At 34.4% G+C, this 17,967-nt stretch overlaps 1 protein-coding gene across 1 annotated transcript; it reads left to right on the top strand.

Moving 5' to 3' along the window:
* Positions 1-1,961: 1,961 nt before the first annotated feature.
* On the top strand, positions 1,962-13,713 carry LOC136220117 (hydroxyproline O-galactosyltransferase GALT3). The gene is made up of 8 exons (XM_066007818.1): positions 1,962-2,156; positions 4,039-4,954; positions 6,204-6,442; positions 7,590-7,868; positions 9,496-9,624; positions 10,249-10,425; positions 11,752-11,859; positions 13,404-13,713. The coding sequence occupies exons 2-8, from the start codon at positions 4,123-4,125 to the stop codon at positions 13,608-13,610; spliced, it is 1,971 nt and encodes a 656-aa protein (XP_065863890.1). The 5' UTR covers positions 1,962-2,156; positions 4,039-4,122; the 3' UTR covers positions 13,611-13,713.
* The last annotated feature ends 4,254 nt before the right edge of the window (positions 13,714-17,967 follow it).

The following is a 17,967-nucleotide window of genomic DNA, read 5'->3' as shown; positions in this document are numbered from 1 at the left end:
TATTTTATTTTCTTGCACAAAATTTTTCAGAACACAAATATTTCCTTCCAAACAAACATGGCCTAACTTCATGAATAATCTTCATGTCATTCACTACATCGTGATGTTTGATCTCCTTTCTACGCAGAAGGATGCTAACACTTATTTGAAGATTCATGTGGAGAATGATTGCATAACATCTAGCAATAACAACGAAAGACACGAAACGAAAATCATCATTCAACAGCAAACATTCAACTTAGCATGCATACATATGCAAATAGATACATAAATGTTTTCAATTTGTAAGAAAATCAAAAGAAATTTTCCCTCAATGAATATGTCAGAAAATGCCTTGAACTCGGATATTTTTCGCCATTTTGATTTGTTGTAATGCCTTAAATCAGTATATCTTGTTTCCTATTCGGAGTAGTATTGGATTTCGGATTCCTAGTTGGATTGGGATCATGGGTTCCTAGTTGGATCAGGATCATGGATTCCTAATTAGATTGAGATCATGGGTTCCTAGTGGGATTAGGTTAGATTGGGTATTATAAATACCCCATTATGTAAACCTAAACATGTAATCTGATTTTCGCCTCCTAATAATACTATTCTCCTTTTGTCCGTGGACTAGCCAACACAATGTTGGTGAACCACGTAAATCTGTGTTTTTCGATTGCTTGTTTATTTATCTTTCATTAATTCCACACAACATGATTATCTTCCCATCTCTGTTGGTGCCTCTAATTTGTATTCCTGTAAAAGCCTTAGCTTTGAGACTGAAAAGGATATTCTTAATTCTTCATAAAGAAGAGTGTGATTCTACGCCTGAGCTAAACCACCAGCCATGATACAGTCTTGATTTGATACTTATCCCAACAAATTATAAAGGGATAAAATATAAAAATACCCCTAACATTTACGCATAGGATCAATTTTATCCTTAACATTGGCAGCCATTAGCAATTTTACACTCTAATGTTGACAAGTTGAGTCAATTGGAGAAATTATTTATCAAATTATCTTATCGGTCATGAATGTGAATTTAAAAAAAAACAAAATATAATGTATTTTATACGAGTTGGATAAAAAAATTCAAATATTTCACGTCTTCAATTTTATTATTAAATCACAAAAAATGTGTTTATTTAGAATCAACGTATGTGCAGAATAAGGAACAAAATATCTGTATTTTATAATGGCTTAATACATCATTTGCTCCCTGAACTTATCCAAAAAGCTTGATTGGCCCCTTGAACTTTCAAAGTGTCCCGATAGCCCCCTGAACTTGCATAAAATGATCAGTTAGCCTCCTGAACTTGCGTAAAATGTAATCAATTGATCACCCAGTCGCAAAAAGTACGTTAAATGTGGAAGATGCATTCCACGCATCTTAGAATGTTATTACATAATTAAAAAATAAATTAAAAATGAAGTTATTACTTGCTCAACTATACAACATGTCTTCTCTAATATTAGAATTGCATATCCCGATTTTTTGTCGTTTTACCTTTTTTAAGACTCGTACAATACATCTTTCGCGTTTAGCATACCTTTTTGCGACCGAATGATCAATTGATTACATTTTACGCAAGTTCAGGGGGTTAACTGAACATTTTATGCAAGTTCAGGGGGCTATTGGGACACTTTGAAAGTTCAGGGGGCCAATCAAGCTTTTTGGACAAGTTCAGGGGGCAAATGATGTATTAAGCCTTTTATAATAATGTCTAAAATTGATACAACTTACTAGTATTGGGGTAAAATTGCTCTTGACTGCCAATATTATGGATAAAATTGGATAATTTTAAACGTTAAGGGTAAAATTACTCCTGTCCGTAAACATTAGAGGTATTTTTGCGCATTATCCCAATTATAAACTTAAATGATCGTGGGTGAAATTTACCAAACAGCATTGTGGGATGGGCTAATTTCAGTTGACTTGAAGCCCATAAACCAACTAAAGAAAACCTAACTCCGAAATCTCCGATACGTTGTCGTAGAATCTGACTACCGACTTCCGGAAGAGGTGGTTGGAATCTGGTTGCAAGCAGAAGCTTGTAAGAACTAAGAAGCAGCCATGGTAAGTGATCTTGAAAGAAGCTCCATCCAGAGGACCATTCCGATTGGTTACATTTGTAAGTTGTAAGAGAGCAGTCTTGAAGGATCAAAGAAAGGTACTCATTTTTAAATTTTATTCTCTATGAAATGCTTGTACAAGTTTTTTTTCAAAATTTGCAGTGAATTCCGATGGTTTCTGGTTTGTGCTCGTAAGATCAGATAGATACTTAATAGATTGAAAGATTGTGCTAAAGCAATCAAGAAGCATTTTGAGCGGAATATATGAATTTTACAGTCAATGAAGATATTTTAAGTGTAAAATATGTTAATCCTATTTATTTGGTATAAAGTATTAAAATGGTCAAGATTTGTTGGGAAGTGCCAATGTAACCACGTACAAAATAATACTAATGTAGCTGTCAGTAATGGAACTTGGGGCTAAATTGGTACCATTTCACAAATATTGAGGTATCAAGTTCCGTTATTCATGGTTAAATTGGTACTATTAATGTTGAGCTAAAATAGTGTTGTTTTGTATGTTGGGTTTAAATTGACACTTCATAAAAGAAAACCTTAAAACCATTTTGGTACCTTATCCCTATTTAGTTTGGTTTTCTTAATTAGAATTGAAATTGAAAACTTAATCTTTCAAATGAATTCTGCAAGGAAAAGGATTATACATTTTAGAGCTATATAAGTGATGTTTGTTTGTTTATTTGCACTAAAAGTTTTAGAGTTTGTGATCTTAGATATGCATATATGTGAGATTGAATGTAATCGGGTATCATGCGTGATATGAGAAAATCTAAGAGGGTAATATTCCGAAGTCAGCTAGGATTCTTTTGATGTCTGAGATAAGACATAAAAGGATATTAAAGGAGGGGCAGATGACAGGGGACTCCACTCCGATGCTAAGGTTAGCGGAGTTTAGGAAGGTGACGACTGAGGGATTAGCAATTAAGTCTAAATTACAGAGAATGTTTTTTTTTTTTTTTTTTTTTTTGTGTAACTTAGCCATGCTACATTTTGTTCTATTTTTAAAGTGTTTGGGGAAAATCTGGTAGTCGGCCAGATTTTACGCCCTAGCTTAACTTACAAACATGTGTCAACCTTTGGATGGTGAACGTTATCTGCAAAAAGGACAATTTGCGTTTTGCCTACATCTCGTGATTCCAGGCGTAGAATCAGGGACGCATACTGGTATAATTCGAAACTCTTCCTTCACTGGTCCACATGGCCTGGCGATTGCATAACCTTATTCAGCTTGATCCAGAGGCTCTTCTCTTGACACGTGTCCTTATTTCCTCCGATGGAGACACGTGTCTAACTACTTATATTTGCCTGATATCAATGGATTTGAGAGTTGGAGTCTTGAGCAAAGAATAAGATTTCCTTACTGTTGTACGAACTTGCTGATTACTAATGAAATATGTGTTATTTTTGTCCGTGGATGGACCTGTATATCAAGCTTATTATAATGGCTTAATACATCATTTGCCTCCTGAACTTGTCCAAAAAGCTTGATTGACCCTCTAGACTTTCAAAATGCCCCGATAGCCCCCCTCAACTTGCTTAAATTGTCCCGATATCCCATCAAATTGCTTAAAATGTAGTCAATTAATCAATCGGTAAGCTGCACGTGGAAGATATTTTGCACACTCCTTGAAAAAGTCAAACGACAAATATCGGGGTATGAGGTTCTAATATTAGAGAGTCGTGCAACACACATTCCGCAAGCAGCTTACTTATTTGCAACTGAGTGATTAGTTAACTACATTTTAAGCAAGTTAAGGAGCTATCGAGATATTTCAAGCAAGTTGATAAAGCTTTTTGGACAAGTTCAGAAGGCGGATGATGTGTTAAGCCTATTATAATCAACAAATACAACTCCTAATAGTTAATATGGTGCTTTTATTTAGATTCAAAACTTCAATTTATCATGGTCTTCTTTTCATTTTGCTTTGATTTAATATACATATATTCTTTTTGATTCTACAGAGTGAAAGATTAGCACAGGAAATATAAACATGTGGTTCAACAATTCATGAAGCAGAAACTACAACATCATCTTTTTTATTCCAGATGGAAGAGCTTGATTGTTGTCCATGTTCAAGAATGAACGTTACTAAGATTGCTTTACCTTTTTTAAGGATGAGAAAATGGTCTGGTGGAATGGGGATTGCAGCTCTTGCATTAATCTTAATTTTCAGTTACAGTCTAATAGGAACCACCACAACACAGCCAGAGAAAAAAAAGCATACAGCTTATGACTTTTTCAGAAATCATCCATCCAAATCCAATGATTCTAAGAGGGCAACAACATCATCATTAATGGATTCACATTTTGTAAATGTTGAAGGTCTTAATGATCTTTATGCTCCAAACAACATTTCCAAAGAAGAACAAATGAAAGCTTTGGTTATATGGAGTGAAATGCAATTTCTATTGTCTAGATCAGATGCTTTGCCTGAGACAGCACAAGGAATAAAAGAGGCTTCAATTGCTTGGAAAGATCTATTGACAATTATTGATGAAAACAAAGGTTATGAGTCCAATGTTAGTGACAAAGTTGAAGATAGAACTTGTTCTTACTCTGTAATAAGTGTAGTTCATTTGACAGAATCAAGTAATGGAATCATTCTTGAGATTCCTTGTGGTTTGGTTGAAGATTCTTCTGTTACATTAGTTGGGATTCCTGATGAGTTCAATGGAAGTTTTGGTATTGAATTTCAAGGGTCTCAAGTTTTTGGAGAGGAAAACCCTCCCATTATTTTGGATTATAGAGTGAGTCTGCCAAGCAATAACATGACAGAAGAGCCTTTGGTTCATCAGAATACATGGAGTCAAGAACATGGTTGGGGCAAAGAGGAAATATGTCCTGCTCATAGATCTACTAGCAACTCAAAGTTAAAAGGTAGAAATCACTGCATTTTCCCTTGATGCGCTGCTAAAATGCAAATGAATTTGTTTTTTTTTTTTTTTCTTTGTCTGTTTTTATAATTGTTATTGTGGGTTGTTGAGAGACACAGGCATAGGGGTGGTAATTCGTGTAATGAATCGTGTTCGTGTCGTCTCAATTGTCGGGTAAATATCAAATGAGTCAACTCTAAGCTTGACCAAAAAAATGCTTGACGTAAATTACATAATCGTGTCAGCCCAATCGGGTTCATGTCATTTTCGTGTCAAGTTTGGAGGTCACGTGTAATTTACCTTTGGTAATGGTAACATTTAAATATGTAGGAGGATATAGTAATACTTCTAAATATCCATATCATTTTTGGATTAACAAGGTTAATTCTAATCATTCAAAAGTGACCCAAAATCTATTTATCAAACCCCTGTAATGTAAAAAATATTACATCTGTTAAGGTGACATATGAACACATGAAAGGATATAATAATAGTTTTAAATATTCGTGTCATTTTCGAGCTAACAAGTCAACTCTAACCCAACCTAAAAATTTGCTTGTTAATTTTGTGTTAACCCAAAAATGACTCGTTACGTGTTTAATAAACACTAACTTCATATTGAGGTTTGTATCATGTCATCGTGTACACAATTGCCACCTCTAAGACATATCATCAAAAGGTCAGGTGGAGGATGTTTATTCCTTGCTCAATAGACTTGCATTATTCTTTTAGATGTTAGTTTTTGTACTATTCTTATGAACCAATTGAACTAAAAACTTAAGCTCACAATTAAGATTTAAGAATAGTTTTTATTATTATCTCTAACACACTCCCTCACGCGAATGCCTCGTGGGCTTGAAATTTAATCAACAAATGAGGTTGTCAGGATTCGAATTCTCGACCACTTGGTCTAAGAGGCTTTAATACCATGTAAACAAAGACCCAACTTGGTATCTCAAAAGTAGAGGATTGCCTCGCATATATAAGGAGACATATAACTTCCCAATTAAGCAATGTGAGATCTTTGACAAGCACTCAAATCATTTGAGACGTGAAACAAATATCAATAAACAACTCAACATTGAATACCATGACTCTGATATCATGTTAAGGGACCAATTAAACTAAAAGCTTAAGCTGGCAATTAAGGCCCAAGAATAACTTTTATGAATGTGAATTGACTCTTTTTTGTCTTTTCTATGCTTTGTGAAAAATTGGAGAAAGATTCTCACAATCTATAGCTAATATTGCAGTTGATGGACTTGTTCCTTGCAATGAGCAAATTGTTAGAAGCAATGTGGAAGAGAATCTAAATGTGAGTCATCTTGGTAACAACACATTATTAGCTAATGTTTCCCAAGGAATTGCTCATTCAAGTGCTAATTTCCCATATTCTGAGGGGAATCCTTTCACTGCTACATTGTGGGTTGGAGCAGAAGGCTTTCATATGACTGTGAATGGAAGGCATGAAACATCTTTTGCATACAGGGAGGTAAGGTATGAATTTTTCAACAATTGTCAATTGTATAAGAAGCTAGTTAGGACTTTCAAGGCTTCATTTTGATAGGAGTGAACACTTTTATCAAGGAACTAATTGACCTAAAAGTTTAAGCCGATAAATAAGGTCTAAGAATGGATAAATTACATCAATGATTCCTAACTTTGCCCTTACTAATATTACGGCCATTCAACTTTGTCAGATATTAACATGAATTGGGCCTTAACTATTAGCTTAAACTTTTAGTTCAATTGGTTTCATGACATAGTATCGAGTCTCTTGAACCAAGTGATCAAGGATTCAAATACTGGCAACCCCAACACATGTTAAGATGGGTCTGTGTTGTACATGTTTTCTGTGGGCATTCGCGTGCATAGTGTCTCAGATATTAATATGAATTGGGTTTTAACTATCAGCTTTAAGCTTTTAGTTCAATTGGTTCCATTACAAATTTCATAAACCGGATATAAAAATCACTCAACCTTGCCCTTTAATCTTTAATGACATAAAAGTCCCTTATAAAAGTGAAATGATCTCAAAATGACCGTTGTCGACCTTAAAATGAAAAAGTTCAAGAATTAAAGTTGTTTACAACAGTATTTCACATGGAACCACATTTTCGAATTTCCAAAATCACAATTTTCGAAGCTCTCTCTCTTTAAATAGCCACTTTCTCTGCTAACCAACAACACTTAAATGACCTCAAAACCAAAAAGTTCAAGAATTAAAGTTACTTAGAATTCAATTAGCTCTAAAAATAGAGGGTTAGCTGTTATTGGAGTGGTTAAGGTTAAGGAAATTTTATGTTAGTAGAAGGCAAAGTTAAGTGATTTTATGTTCCGTTTGAAGTTGAGTGGCCATAATGTTAGTAAGGGCAAAGCCGTGGGTGTAATTTAACTGCATGCAAATGCCCCTTGGGCTTGAAACATGTAGAACACAGGTCCATCTTATCATGCGTTGAAATTCCATTAACAAATGGAATTGTCAGATTTGAACTCTCAACCACTTGATTTAAAAGGCTCTGATATCCTATGAAGAAACCGTATGACCTAAAAACTTATGCTGATTGATAAAATTCAAAATAGCTTTTACTATTATTTCTGACTACTTCTTACCTTTGGGGGGATATTACAAAATGCAGAAACTTGAACCATGGGCAGTAAGCAGAGTGAAAGTGAGTGGTGGTTTGAAAATTCTATCTTTTTTGGCGAAAGGCTTACCCATTTCTGAAGATCATGATTTAGTTGCTGACGTTGAGCTCCTCAAAGCTCCTGCTATAAGGAGGAAACGAGTTGTAATGTTGGTTGGGGTTTTCTCCACTGGAAATAATTTTGAGCGTCGTATGGCTCTGAGGAGATCATGGATGCAGTATGAAGCTGTACGTTCAGGGGATGTAGCTGTCAGATTTTTTGTTGGCCTTGTAAGTCTCTTCCATATGCAGCATATAAACTTTTGGTAAATAATTTATTAGTCCCTATATTTTTATCTAAATACACTATTTAATCCTTAACTTTTGTTCTATTCAACAGTTTAGTCACTAAACTGTTCAATAATACAAATATTTGAGGAAAAGTTAATGACTGAACAGTGTATTATTAAAAAACGAGACTAAACATTATGTTAGTTAAAAATGTTGGGACTAATAAATTATTTAGTGTAAATTATCTTCCCGTCCTTATCCCCGTGGGGATTCCCATTCCCAATTACTCAAATTCTAAATAGCATTTTATTTAGTGTAAATTAATCTTTTTTCCTATACTACCATTAGGAAAGTATAATATTAATTCAATTACTGTGTCTTCTTTTCCCCCAATGCTCAATTCTTCAAGATTCGGGTCATCCACTTGTAGGCTACAAAATAAGTAATTATAAGTTTAATAATATTAAAAGGTATATATATGAAAACGCTATAAAATGTGTTTTTTTAAGAATCCACACAGGGAATCCCCGTGGGGTGGGAGAGGGTTCCGCATCCTTGCCTCTCGGGAATTTGTTTCCCCATCCCCACCCTAAGGGAAAAGTTAATGAGGATTCCCCATCCCGGTTGGGGTGAATCCTCTACAGGGATGGGGAATCCCTCGCCCTAGTTGCAACCCCTAATCTAGGATGGAACCAAAATTTCTAAGATATTTTCTGTAATTAGCCTAGTTTAATATAGAGGGCGAGCCTTGGCGCAACGGTAAAAACGTTGTTGCCGTGTGACCTGAGGTCACGGGTTCGAGTCTTAGGAGCGGCCTCTTGCCAATTAAATTGGCAAGGGAAGGCTTGCCCCCAATACACCCTTGTGGTGGGACCCCTCCCCGGACCCTCGCTCAGCGGGGACGCGTAATGCGACCGGGCCGCCCTTTTTTTTTTTTTTAGCCTAGTTTAATATACAACAACAACAACAAAGCCTTAGTCCTGAAATGATTCGGGGTCGGCTAACATGAACCATCATATAAAACCGTGAAATCAAGTCGTGTCAGCGACACAAATTCGCTCCCTCTACTCCGTCCTATCCACTACCATATTTTCCTCAATTCCTCCTAGCCTAGTTTAATATCATATAAATATTTTCCTTTTTGGCACAATTTCGATTTTTTGGCTCTCATAGTTTTAAGACGCGGCTACATGTAGTTCAAACATACTTTACAAATATAGTCCAGTCATTCTCTCTCCATTTTCCATGTGGGAGACAGTTCATTTCTGCTCACATAGCATCCTTTAGGTTGCTTACTCATGCCTTGTCTGCTTTGGCCTAGTTCTCATTTCTTAGGCCTCACGGCTTTAAAACATGTATACATGTATTGGAACTTACTAATATAGCACAGTCACTCCCTTGTCATTTCCAATGTGGTATTCAGTCTATTCCAGCTTTTATCGCCACCCTTTAGGCAGCTCTTGCTCGCCCTTCCACCCGTGTGCTACTCCCTCAGGACTGGATCATTACATTTTCCTAGTACTTGGAGTGCGGACTCCAGTAAAAATATTGTTCAATTCTGTTTCTCACCATTTCTCTGACTGGGAAAATTACTTATTAACTTATCTGGCATCTCTTATGTCTGCAGCACAAGAATAGTCAAGTCAATTTTGAGCTGTGGAAAGAAGCCCAAGCATATGGAGATATCCAATTAATGCCTTTTGTTGACTATTACAGTCTGATTAGTTTGAAAACTATTGCAATCTGTATTATGGGGGTATGTATAGATTATTTTATGGATAAAGTTACAAAATATTCCCATCTTTGTCTTTTAAAAGTAATATTATCCTTAACGTCATAAATGGTATAATTGATGGTCTAAGCTGATCCAATTTCAGACATTATTAAAAAATCCAAATATTTTGTTCACATGTTCTGCAGAATATTTAGTGTTTTTTGTTATTCCAAAATAGGTTAGGGGATATAATGCCTTTAAGCTCGGCAGAATATTTAGGTTTTTTAAATTTTTTATGTCCAACACATGCAAAACTCGTGATAAGAATCCAGATAAGATGAGTCCCCATACGATGCCACACACCTGTCTTTGATTTCTTACTGAAGAGTGATAAAATGGCGCACAAGTGGAATGGAATACATGATTCATGACTAAGGAAAGAGCTTCATTAATGATGTTTGAAATTGGCCCCAATTTACCAACATTATGTCAATAATTATACCATTTATGACATTAAGAGTAAAATTGGGTACGAGTGCGAGACCTTTTTGGTTTCAGACTCATGCTCACAAGTTCACAACAATAAGGGTATTTTTATACCTTATCCAATTATCCAATTATATTTGAGTTTGAGTTGTTGATAACTTTTAGTATACAAATATGCAGACAAAATTTCTCCCAGCCAAATATATCATGAAAACAGATGATGATGCTTTTGTGAGGATTGATGAAGTTCTTTCAAGTCTTAAAGGAAAGGCATCTAATAATCTCTTGTATGGACTTATATCATTTGACTCATCACCTGACAGGGAAAAGGACAGCAAGTGGTATATCAGTTCCGAGGTACCACAATTCCAATTTCTTTTTTTTTCTTTTTTCAAGTGGTCGAGGTTCAAATCGTGACAACCTCATTTATTATTCAAATTTCAACACATGCTGGTAAAGAGGCATTCACGTGTAAGGGTGTCAGAGATTGTAATAAAAGCTATTATTGAGCCTTAGTTGGTATGAAGATTTACAGTGGTCAGAACCTCAAGTCTGATTGCTTCCTGCAAAACAAAGGAGGCTCCAGTTGTCCGACAGAGACTCTCCAATGCCTAAATCATTAACTTTTTTAAGGGAAGAGAAAGTAATGTAAGCTAGGATTTTTGTGATGTACCTCAAGGCTCTCTAAGCCTTACCATCTATAGTCCCCTTATAGTACTAACTAGGGTAGAATTTCACTTCCTATTCAGGAACTAATATCTAAGCTACCACTTGCGCCGTCTCTTTACAAACCATCCACGCTGTACTCCTAAGACGCGTGTCTTATGATTGCTGTCTTCAACACAGTATTTGAATCCTCAAACTGCCAGATTTTGAAGTATTTGATCCAAGTCTTTCTTACAGGTCCAACAGATAACATTCCCCTGCTAAGCTTTAGGTATGAGTTATCCAAAGAGATAGGTTGGTTACTCCAAATTCTGACACATGATAATAACCTAACATTATGTAGCAGAAAGGAGAATCAAACAAACACTTAGAGGTTGTTTGGTTTCCCTTCAGAACAACTTTTAGCTTTTCACTTAAAAATGCAGAGAGTATAATTGTTTGGTTAGGTTTATTGAAAAGCATCTTTTAGCTTTTTTTTGTTGGAAGAAACAGTTTGTTTAAAGCTTTTCACTAAAAGCTTCGTTTTGGAGTTTTTAACGAAAAGCTTAAAAGCTTCGTTTTGGAGCTTTTAACGAAAAACTTTTTATATTTATTTAATTTTAACAAAATTATCATTCCTATTCTTATTTGTTGATTTAAAACATACATCGATTAGTCTTTTACGTTTTACCTTGTACACAACTCATAATTTTTTTTACCAAAAACTACTTATTGTCAGAGAATAATATAAGATCTATGATTGGGTCTTAACTATCAGCTTGTGCTTTTAGTTCAATTGGTTCGATGACATGGTATCAGGTCCTCTTGGACCAAATGGTCGAGGATGAACCTGTGCTTGTGCACACTGCAAACCCAATGCACATTTGCATGTGGGGGTTCGAGTCATGACAACCTCATTATTTTTTTTTTGTTGTTGTTTTACTGTTTGTTGGTAGCAGAAGTTAAATTTTTTTTTCCTTCCAAAATACCTATAAGCATCCGTTGCTCAATTCTAGCTGAACATTTTCTTTTGTGTAGGAATGGCCACATTCTACATATCCACCATGGGCCCATGGCCCAGGATATATTATATCTCGAGATATTGCAAAGTTCATCGTTCAAGGCCACAAAGAAAGAAAACTCAAGGTAGACATTACTTGCTTTGATTCTTGGAGGTTTGAACTATACATAACATGTCTCTTCTGGCTGATTAGCCTCTAATTTTGTGTTCCAATTTCATTCTTAGTGTGAAAATATGGGTAAATTGCATCCATGGTAACTGAACGATACTCATTTTTACACTATGTCCACTAAATTTCGAAACTTACAAAAATTACTTAACTTTACGCTTTCTAATATTATTACCACCAAACTTCAATTAACGTATCAAAATGACTGTTGACAATCTCAAAATTGAAAGGTCCAAGAATTAAAGTTGTTTAGAACTACATTTACTATGGATACACGTTTTTTAAATACTCACTTTCTCTCTACTAACCAAACAACACCAAAATGACCCCAAAATAAAAAAGTTTAAAGTTGCTTAGAATATCATCAATTCTTGAAATTTTTTAATTTGAGGTTATCAACGGTCATTTTGAGACATTGATTTTAAGTTTAGTGACTATAATATTAGAAAATGTAAACTTGAGTGGTTTTTATGTTACGTTATGAAGTTTAGTGGTATACCGTGAAAATGAGTAAAGTCCAGAAGGTTATGGTGTAATGTACTCGTGAAAATATTAGCTCAATTTTGCTTTTATTTAAGGAGAAAAAGCATAGGCCTTGACTTTTTCGATTTTTGTTGATTTAGTTTAATATGTTGCGTACTCGATCAATTATAATTGTACACGTTGAGCTCCTAGTTTAACAAAATAGTAAATTGGGAACATCAAACTCGATTGAAAATGTGTGATTTATTTTATCTGCCTTTAAAATTGCATTTTTGCGGTTTCTATGTAGCCAAATCAGACATATACAAAGTTATTTTCGAACTATTTAAAATGTCATTTCAAATGCTAGATAAAATACGTTTCTTAATTGAGTTTGATGTCCACAAATGTTGTTGTTGATAACCAATAGATATTAGCTGATTTTCCTTCCAAAATAACTATTAGCACCTATTACTAATTTCCTTCCAAAATAACTATTAGCACCTATTACTAAAGGCTTTACATTTGTTGTTTGAAGTAAAACAACAAAAAAGAGGGGTTAATTGCACCGATAGTCACTGAAGTTTAAAGATCTTCAAAAAGGTTATTGAACTTCAAAATCATTGAACTTTCATTTTTATTGCAATAGTCATTCCGGCTATTTTAGATAGAAAAAATCACATGAATAGTGACATGACAGCCACGTTGAAAATGATTAACTTTTACGTGGTTGTCACGTCACTATTCCAGTGATTTTTGTAATCTGAATTGCTTGGAATGACTTTATTGAAATAAAAAGCAAAGTTCAATGAATTTTATTGAAACAAAGCGAAATTCAACGACCTTTCTGAAACCGACTCCAAACTTCAGTTACCATTGGTGCAATTTACCCCTAAAAAGAGCTACAAAAAGTTGTAAAACTAAACGGATCATAGGGTTAATCAAATTCAAATCATTCTGATCAATTATTGTTTTCACAGTTAAGTGAAATTCTAACTAAAAATTTGCTTTATTCTCTGGTTTGCTTCTTCTTACCAGTTATTTAAGTTGGAAGATGTTGCCATGGGTATATGGATTGAAGAGTTCAAGAAAAGTGGTAAAGATGTGCATTACATAAGTGATGACAGGTTCCACAATGCTGGTTGTGAAGCAAATTATTTTCTTGCTCATTATCAAAGTCCAAGGTTAGTGTTATGTCTTTGGGAGAAATTGCAGAAAGAACATGAACCTCAATGTTGTGAGTAAATTCAACATTTAATGTTGTGAGGGATATAGAATTTACTGGCTGAGAGTATTTGGGGTGCTTTCTGATGATCTATGGGTGCTTAATTGATATTCTTTTTTTCCAGTGATTTTGCATAAAAAAAAAGGTAAATAATTTATTAGTCCCCTTCTTTTTACCTAACACACTGTTTAGTCCTTCTATTTTTAAAACACACATTATAAGATCTTTATCTTTTGTCAATATTATCACTTTGTTCTGTCTATTTTTTTAGATTTTTAACCGTTATATTTGACATAAACAGACCGACTGAAAACAACAGAGTAACATGACCATTTTGTATCTATTGTGGCTGTCCTCAAAGCTAAGATATGTTCGGTTGAAAATCTAAAAAACTAGATAGAACGACCAAATGGTTAATATTGACAAAAGATAGGGACTTTATAATGTGTTTTTCAAAATAAAGGGACTAAACAGTGTCTTAGGTAAAAAGACGGGGAGTAATAAATTATTTACCCTAAAGAAAGACTTAATATATCTCCTGAATTTCTCAAAAAAGTTTGATTGACCCTTGAACTTTTAAGGTTATCGATAGCCCTCTCAACTTACTTAAAATGTTCAGATAACTTGCTTAAAATATAGTCAATTAATCACTCAGTTGCAAACAAGTAAGCTGCATGGGTAAGGTATGGTGCACACGACTTGAAATGTTATTACATAATTGATTAAAAATATATTAAAAATGAAGTTCTTACTTGCTCAACTCTAAAAATTTTCCTCTCTTATATTAGAACTTCATACTCCGACATTGGTCGTTTTACTTTTTCAAGATGCGTGCAACACACCTTTCCCGTGCAACTTAGTTCTTTGCCTTCGAGTGAGCAATTGGCTGTATTTTAAGCCAGTTGAGAGGCTATTGTGACTCTTTAAAAATTCAGGATCAATCAAGTTTTTTGGACAAATTCAGAAGGCAAATGATATATAAAAAAAAAAAAAAATTGTCGTACACAGTTCCATTGATTTTTCAGCATTTTTTTAGGGGCCGTTCAAGTCCCACTACCACTACCATTTCATTCATCCTGACCTTTTATATGCCTTTGGGCGAAGTAATAAATTTGGACCTTTTTATAAATACATTTTATAATTTTAAAACATATAGAGAATAATGATGATATTCAAAGAAGGGAAAATATGAATTTAAAAAAGAAATTTTACCGATTTACTTTAAATCTTAGAAATTAGAGTGAAGGAGATAAAGTGGGAGCAAAAAATTACTAATTGCTTTCAAATTTTTGGGGTCTAAATTTGCCCATATCGTTCCAAAGGAAGTGTAAATTTATCCCCAAATTTTGCTCCTAATGTTTTTAAGCAGGATAAATTTTACCTTTATGTGATAGAAAATTTGAACAAATTTGGTTGATTGTCATTTGATTTAACACATCAGACTTTCCAAATAAGTTTTTTTTAAATTGAAGCAGTTTTGTGCATTTTTTTCCAGGTCATTTCTAACAAATCAGTAATAAATATTTTATGCAGTTTTTATTATTATTAATATATACATAGCACACATGATTTATGACATTTTGGCAGTGTGTTTTTTTAACATAAATATTTTAGACATAATTAATGTTTAGAAAGTACTATGTAAACATTAAATAGTGAGTTAAATTAAGGTAAACCAGTTTGTTCAAATTTTCTGTCTGGTATGGGATAAAATGATCTCACTAGTCATCGAAGTATTGGTTCACAGAATCAAAGGTATCTAATTGGTGCGGTGAGCATAGATCGAACAACAAAATGACCATGAATCAACAACAAAATAACAACTTCATCCCTGCTTCCTCCCCATGACTAGGCCCTTTCCATGACACCGATGACGATCACATCCCTATCATTTAGATCACACCAAACACCAATAAAAGAATCAGCACTACCTTACATTCTTTTAAGCCTTATGACAAGGAATTCATGGACTAGATTATTAAGCAACTCTTTTACACTCTGGAGACGGTGCAATAAGCCACCAAATTAGAACTCCTCCACTTGTTCTACCAGACAAAATATGGATCGCAATCGTCCAGTTAGAAGAAATATATCATAAGAGTGCATTCGGGACATAACAAGAGGGAGACCTCTCTTTTACACTTTTACACTCTGGAGACGGTGCAATAAGCCACCAAATTAGAACTCCTCCACTTGTTCTACCAGACAAAATATGGATCGCAATCGTCCAGTTAGAAGAAATATATCATAAGAGTGCATTCGGGACATAACAAGAGGGAGACCTCATAATAGGCACCCTCCTACCCCAAAAAGGAATAGAAAAAGATTCATGTCGTTCTTATCTTTATACAGTGAGAGCATTTGGAAGGAGTCCTTCAGGGACGAGCGCTTCCCCTACGTTTACACGAGAAAGATGGGGAATCGGCAAAACCCCCCATCCGGCGGAAGAAACATGTGAGCTATCTTCTTCTCCTGCTATGCCGAGTGGAAAACGCAGGACCCGGAGAACTTAAAGCGACTCCAAATCGCCCCACCACCGTAAAAGGACAATTAGGATGTTTGATTCCATTGAACGTCCTAATCGGACAGAGAATTTCAACCTCAGGTCCTATAAAGATCGATGGGAAAAACAACAAAAAGGCATCACCATCTCGAGTTAACTTTAATACACACAACATATACTTATTGATTCATATGAGTTAGTACGGGGTCCTAAACCCTAGCTTTCTGTTCATACATTTAAACAAATTAATTGTTCAAACGTGTTGCTACTTTATTATTTGCTTTATTAGTTATAAATTAAAAACACACAATTCAGTTAACTAATATCTTAGATTGTATAAAATTTAAGTACGAACAAGGCATTAGGTACTAGTCTCTATGGGATCGATACTGTTCTTAACAACTTTATTATTTGATACGATATGGTTCACTTGCTCTCAATAGTTATAAGCTTTTAGCATATCGGTCTTTATATAAATGATCCTGAAAAACATCCTCCACAACTTCGTTAGTAATATCAAGAAATTTACACTGCTCATATTTGTACAGGGGTATTTAATAGAATAAAAAATATTAAATGTGACTTCCTCATCTTACAACTGGAAAATTAATTTCCCTTGATGAACATGAATGAAGGTACTTTCGGTTGCTAGAAATGGATGACCCAAGATGATCGTGACTCTTTCATCTTCCTCCATGTCAAGAATAATAAAATCAACGGGGAAGATGAATTTGTCCATTTTAACCAAGACGTCTTCCACCAATCCTTTCGGGTAGGCGAGAGAATGATCAGCTAATTGCAATGAGTCCTTAGTTGGCTTCGGCTCTCATAATCCTAACTTTCGAAAGATGCTTAATGGCATTAAGTTAATACTAGCTCCAAGATCACATAGAACCCTTTTGAAAGTCAAACCACAAATGGTGCACGGGATAGAAAAGCTACTCGGATCTTTAAGTTTAGGTGGAAATTTATTAAGTAAAAGAGCTTAACATTATTTATAAAAAAAAATGGTTGATTCTTGTTAGATATTTACTTGATTACTCATTGATTGATTGGTACTTTCCTTTTTATTTATTCAATCACCAATAATATTAATTTCCAATTCTAAGATCAAACATGGATCCTGATGACCAAATTAATTGTGGTCATTCACCGTTAAATCTAGGCTGATCAAATATAGGCTTTAGGATGCTTTGAATCTCCATCCCATGTTTTTTATCAGCCTAGATCTAACGGTGAATGACCATAATTTATTTGGTCATCAGGGTCCATGTGAATACTACTGCTGATCATGAATGGCATCCTAGATCAAATGGCCGAGTCTCTCCATAAATGTTTGATAATTACAATGAACGAATAAAATGAAAATATCAATGAATGAGTAATTAAGGTAATATCTTTAATTGATAAGTTATATTAATTGATAATTTGATTACCATAACTAGCATGAAAATGAGAATAGGAAGTTTTAATATCTTTTTAATAAGGTGAAAAGATTGTTGTTACACTTAAGTGGAACGACACGGTTTCGTTTCCACTTAATTCAATCCTCCTCTCTAACCTAACTTGTAAAAAAAAAAAAAATTTATGGTCTAATGTTCCTCCAGTCCTTTTAATTTGTCCAAATTGATCATTTTATCTCTAACTTATCGAATGTCCCATTTACCTTCTTAACTCCATAAAAGTGGTATTTCTCACCCCTTCAAATTGTCCATTTACCTCCAACTCATAGAATGTCTTATTTACCACCTTAACTCCATAAAAGTGGTATTTCTCACCTCTTACAATCCGTTATCAGGCCTAAATACATACCCTTTTTTAAACGTTAAATCTATATTTCTCACCTTTCCACATGATTTTGATTTGACAAAATT

Source organism: Euphorbia lathyris, chromosome 2 (genome assembly GCF_963576675.1).
Source record: "Euphorbia lathyris chromosome 2, ddEupLath1.1, whole genome shotgun sequence".
NCBI classification, from domain to species: Eukaryota; Viridiplantae; Streptophyta; class Magnoliopsida; order Malpighiales; family Euphorbiaceae; genus Euphorbia; species Euphorbia lathyris.
Note: the sequence above shows the minus strand (reverse complement) of the source record. Positions and strands in the feature narration are given on the sequence as shown.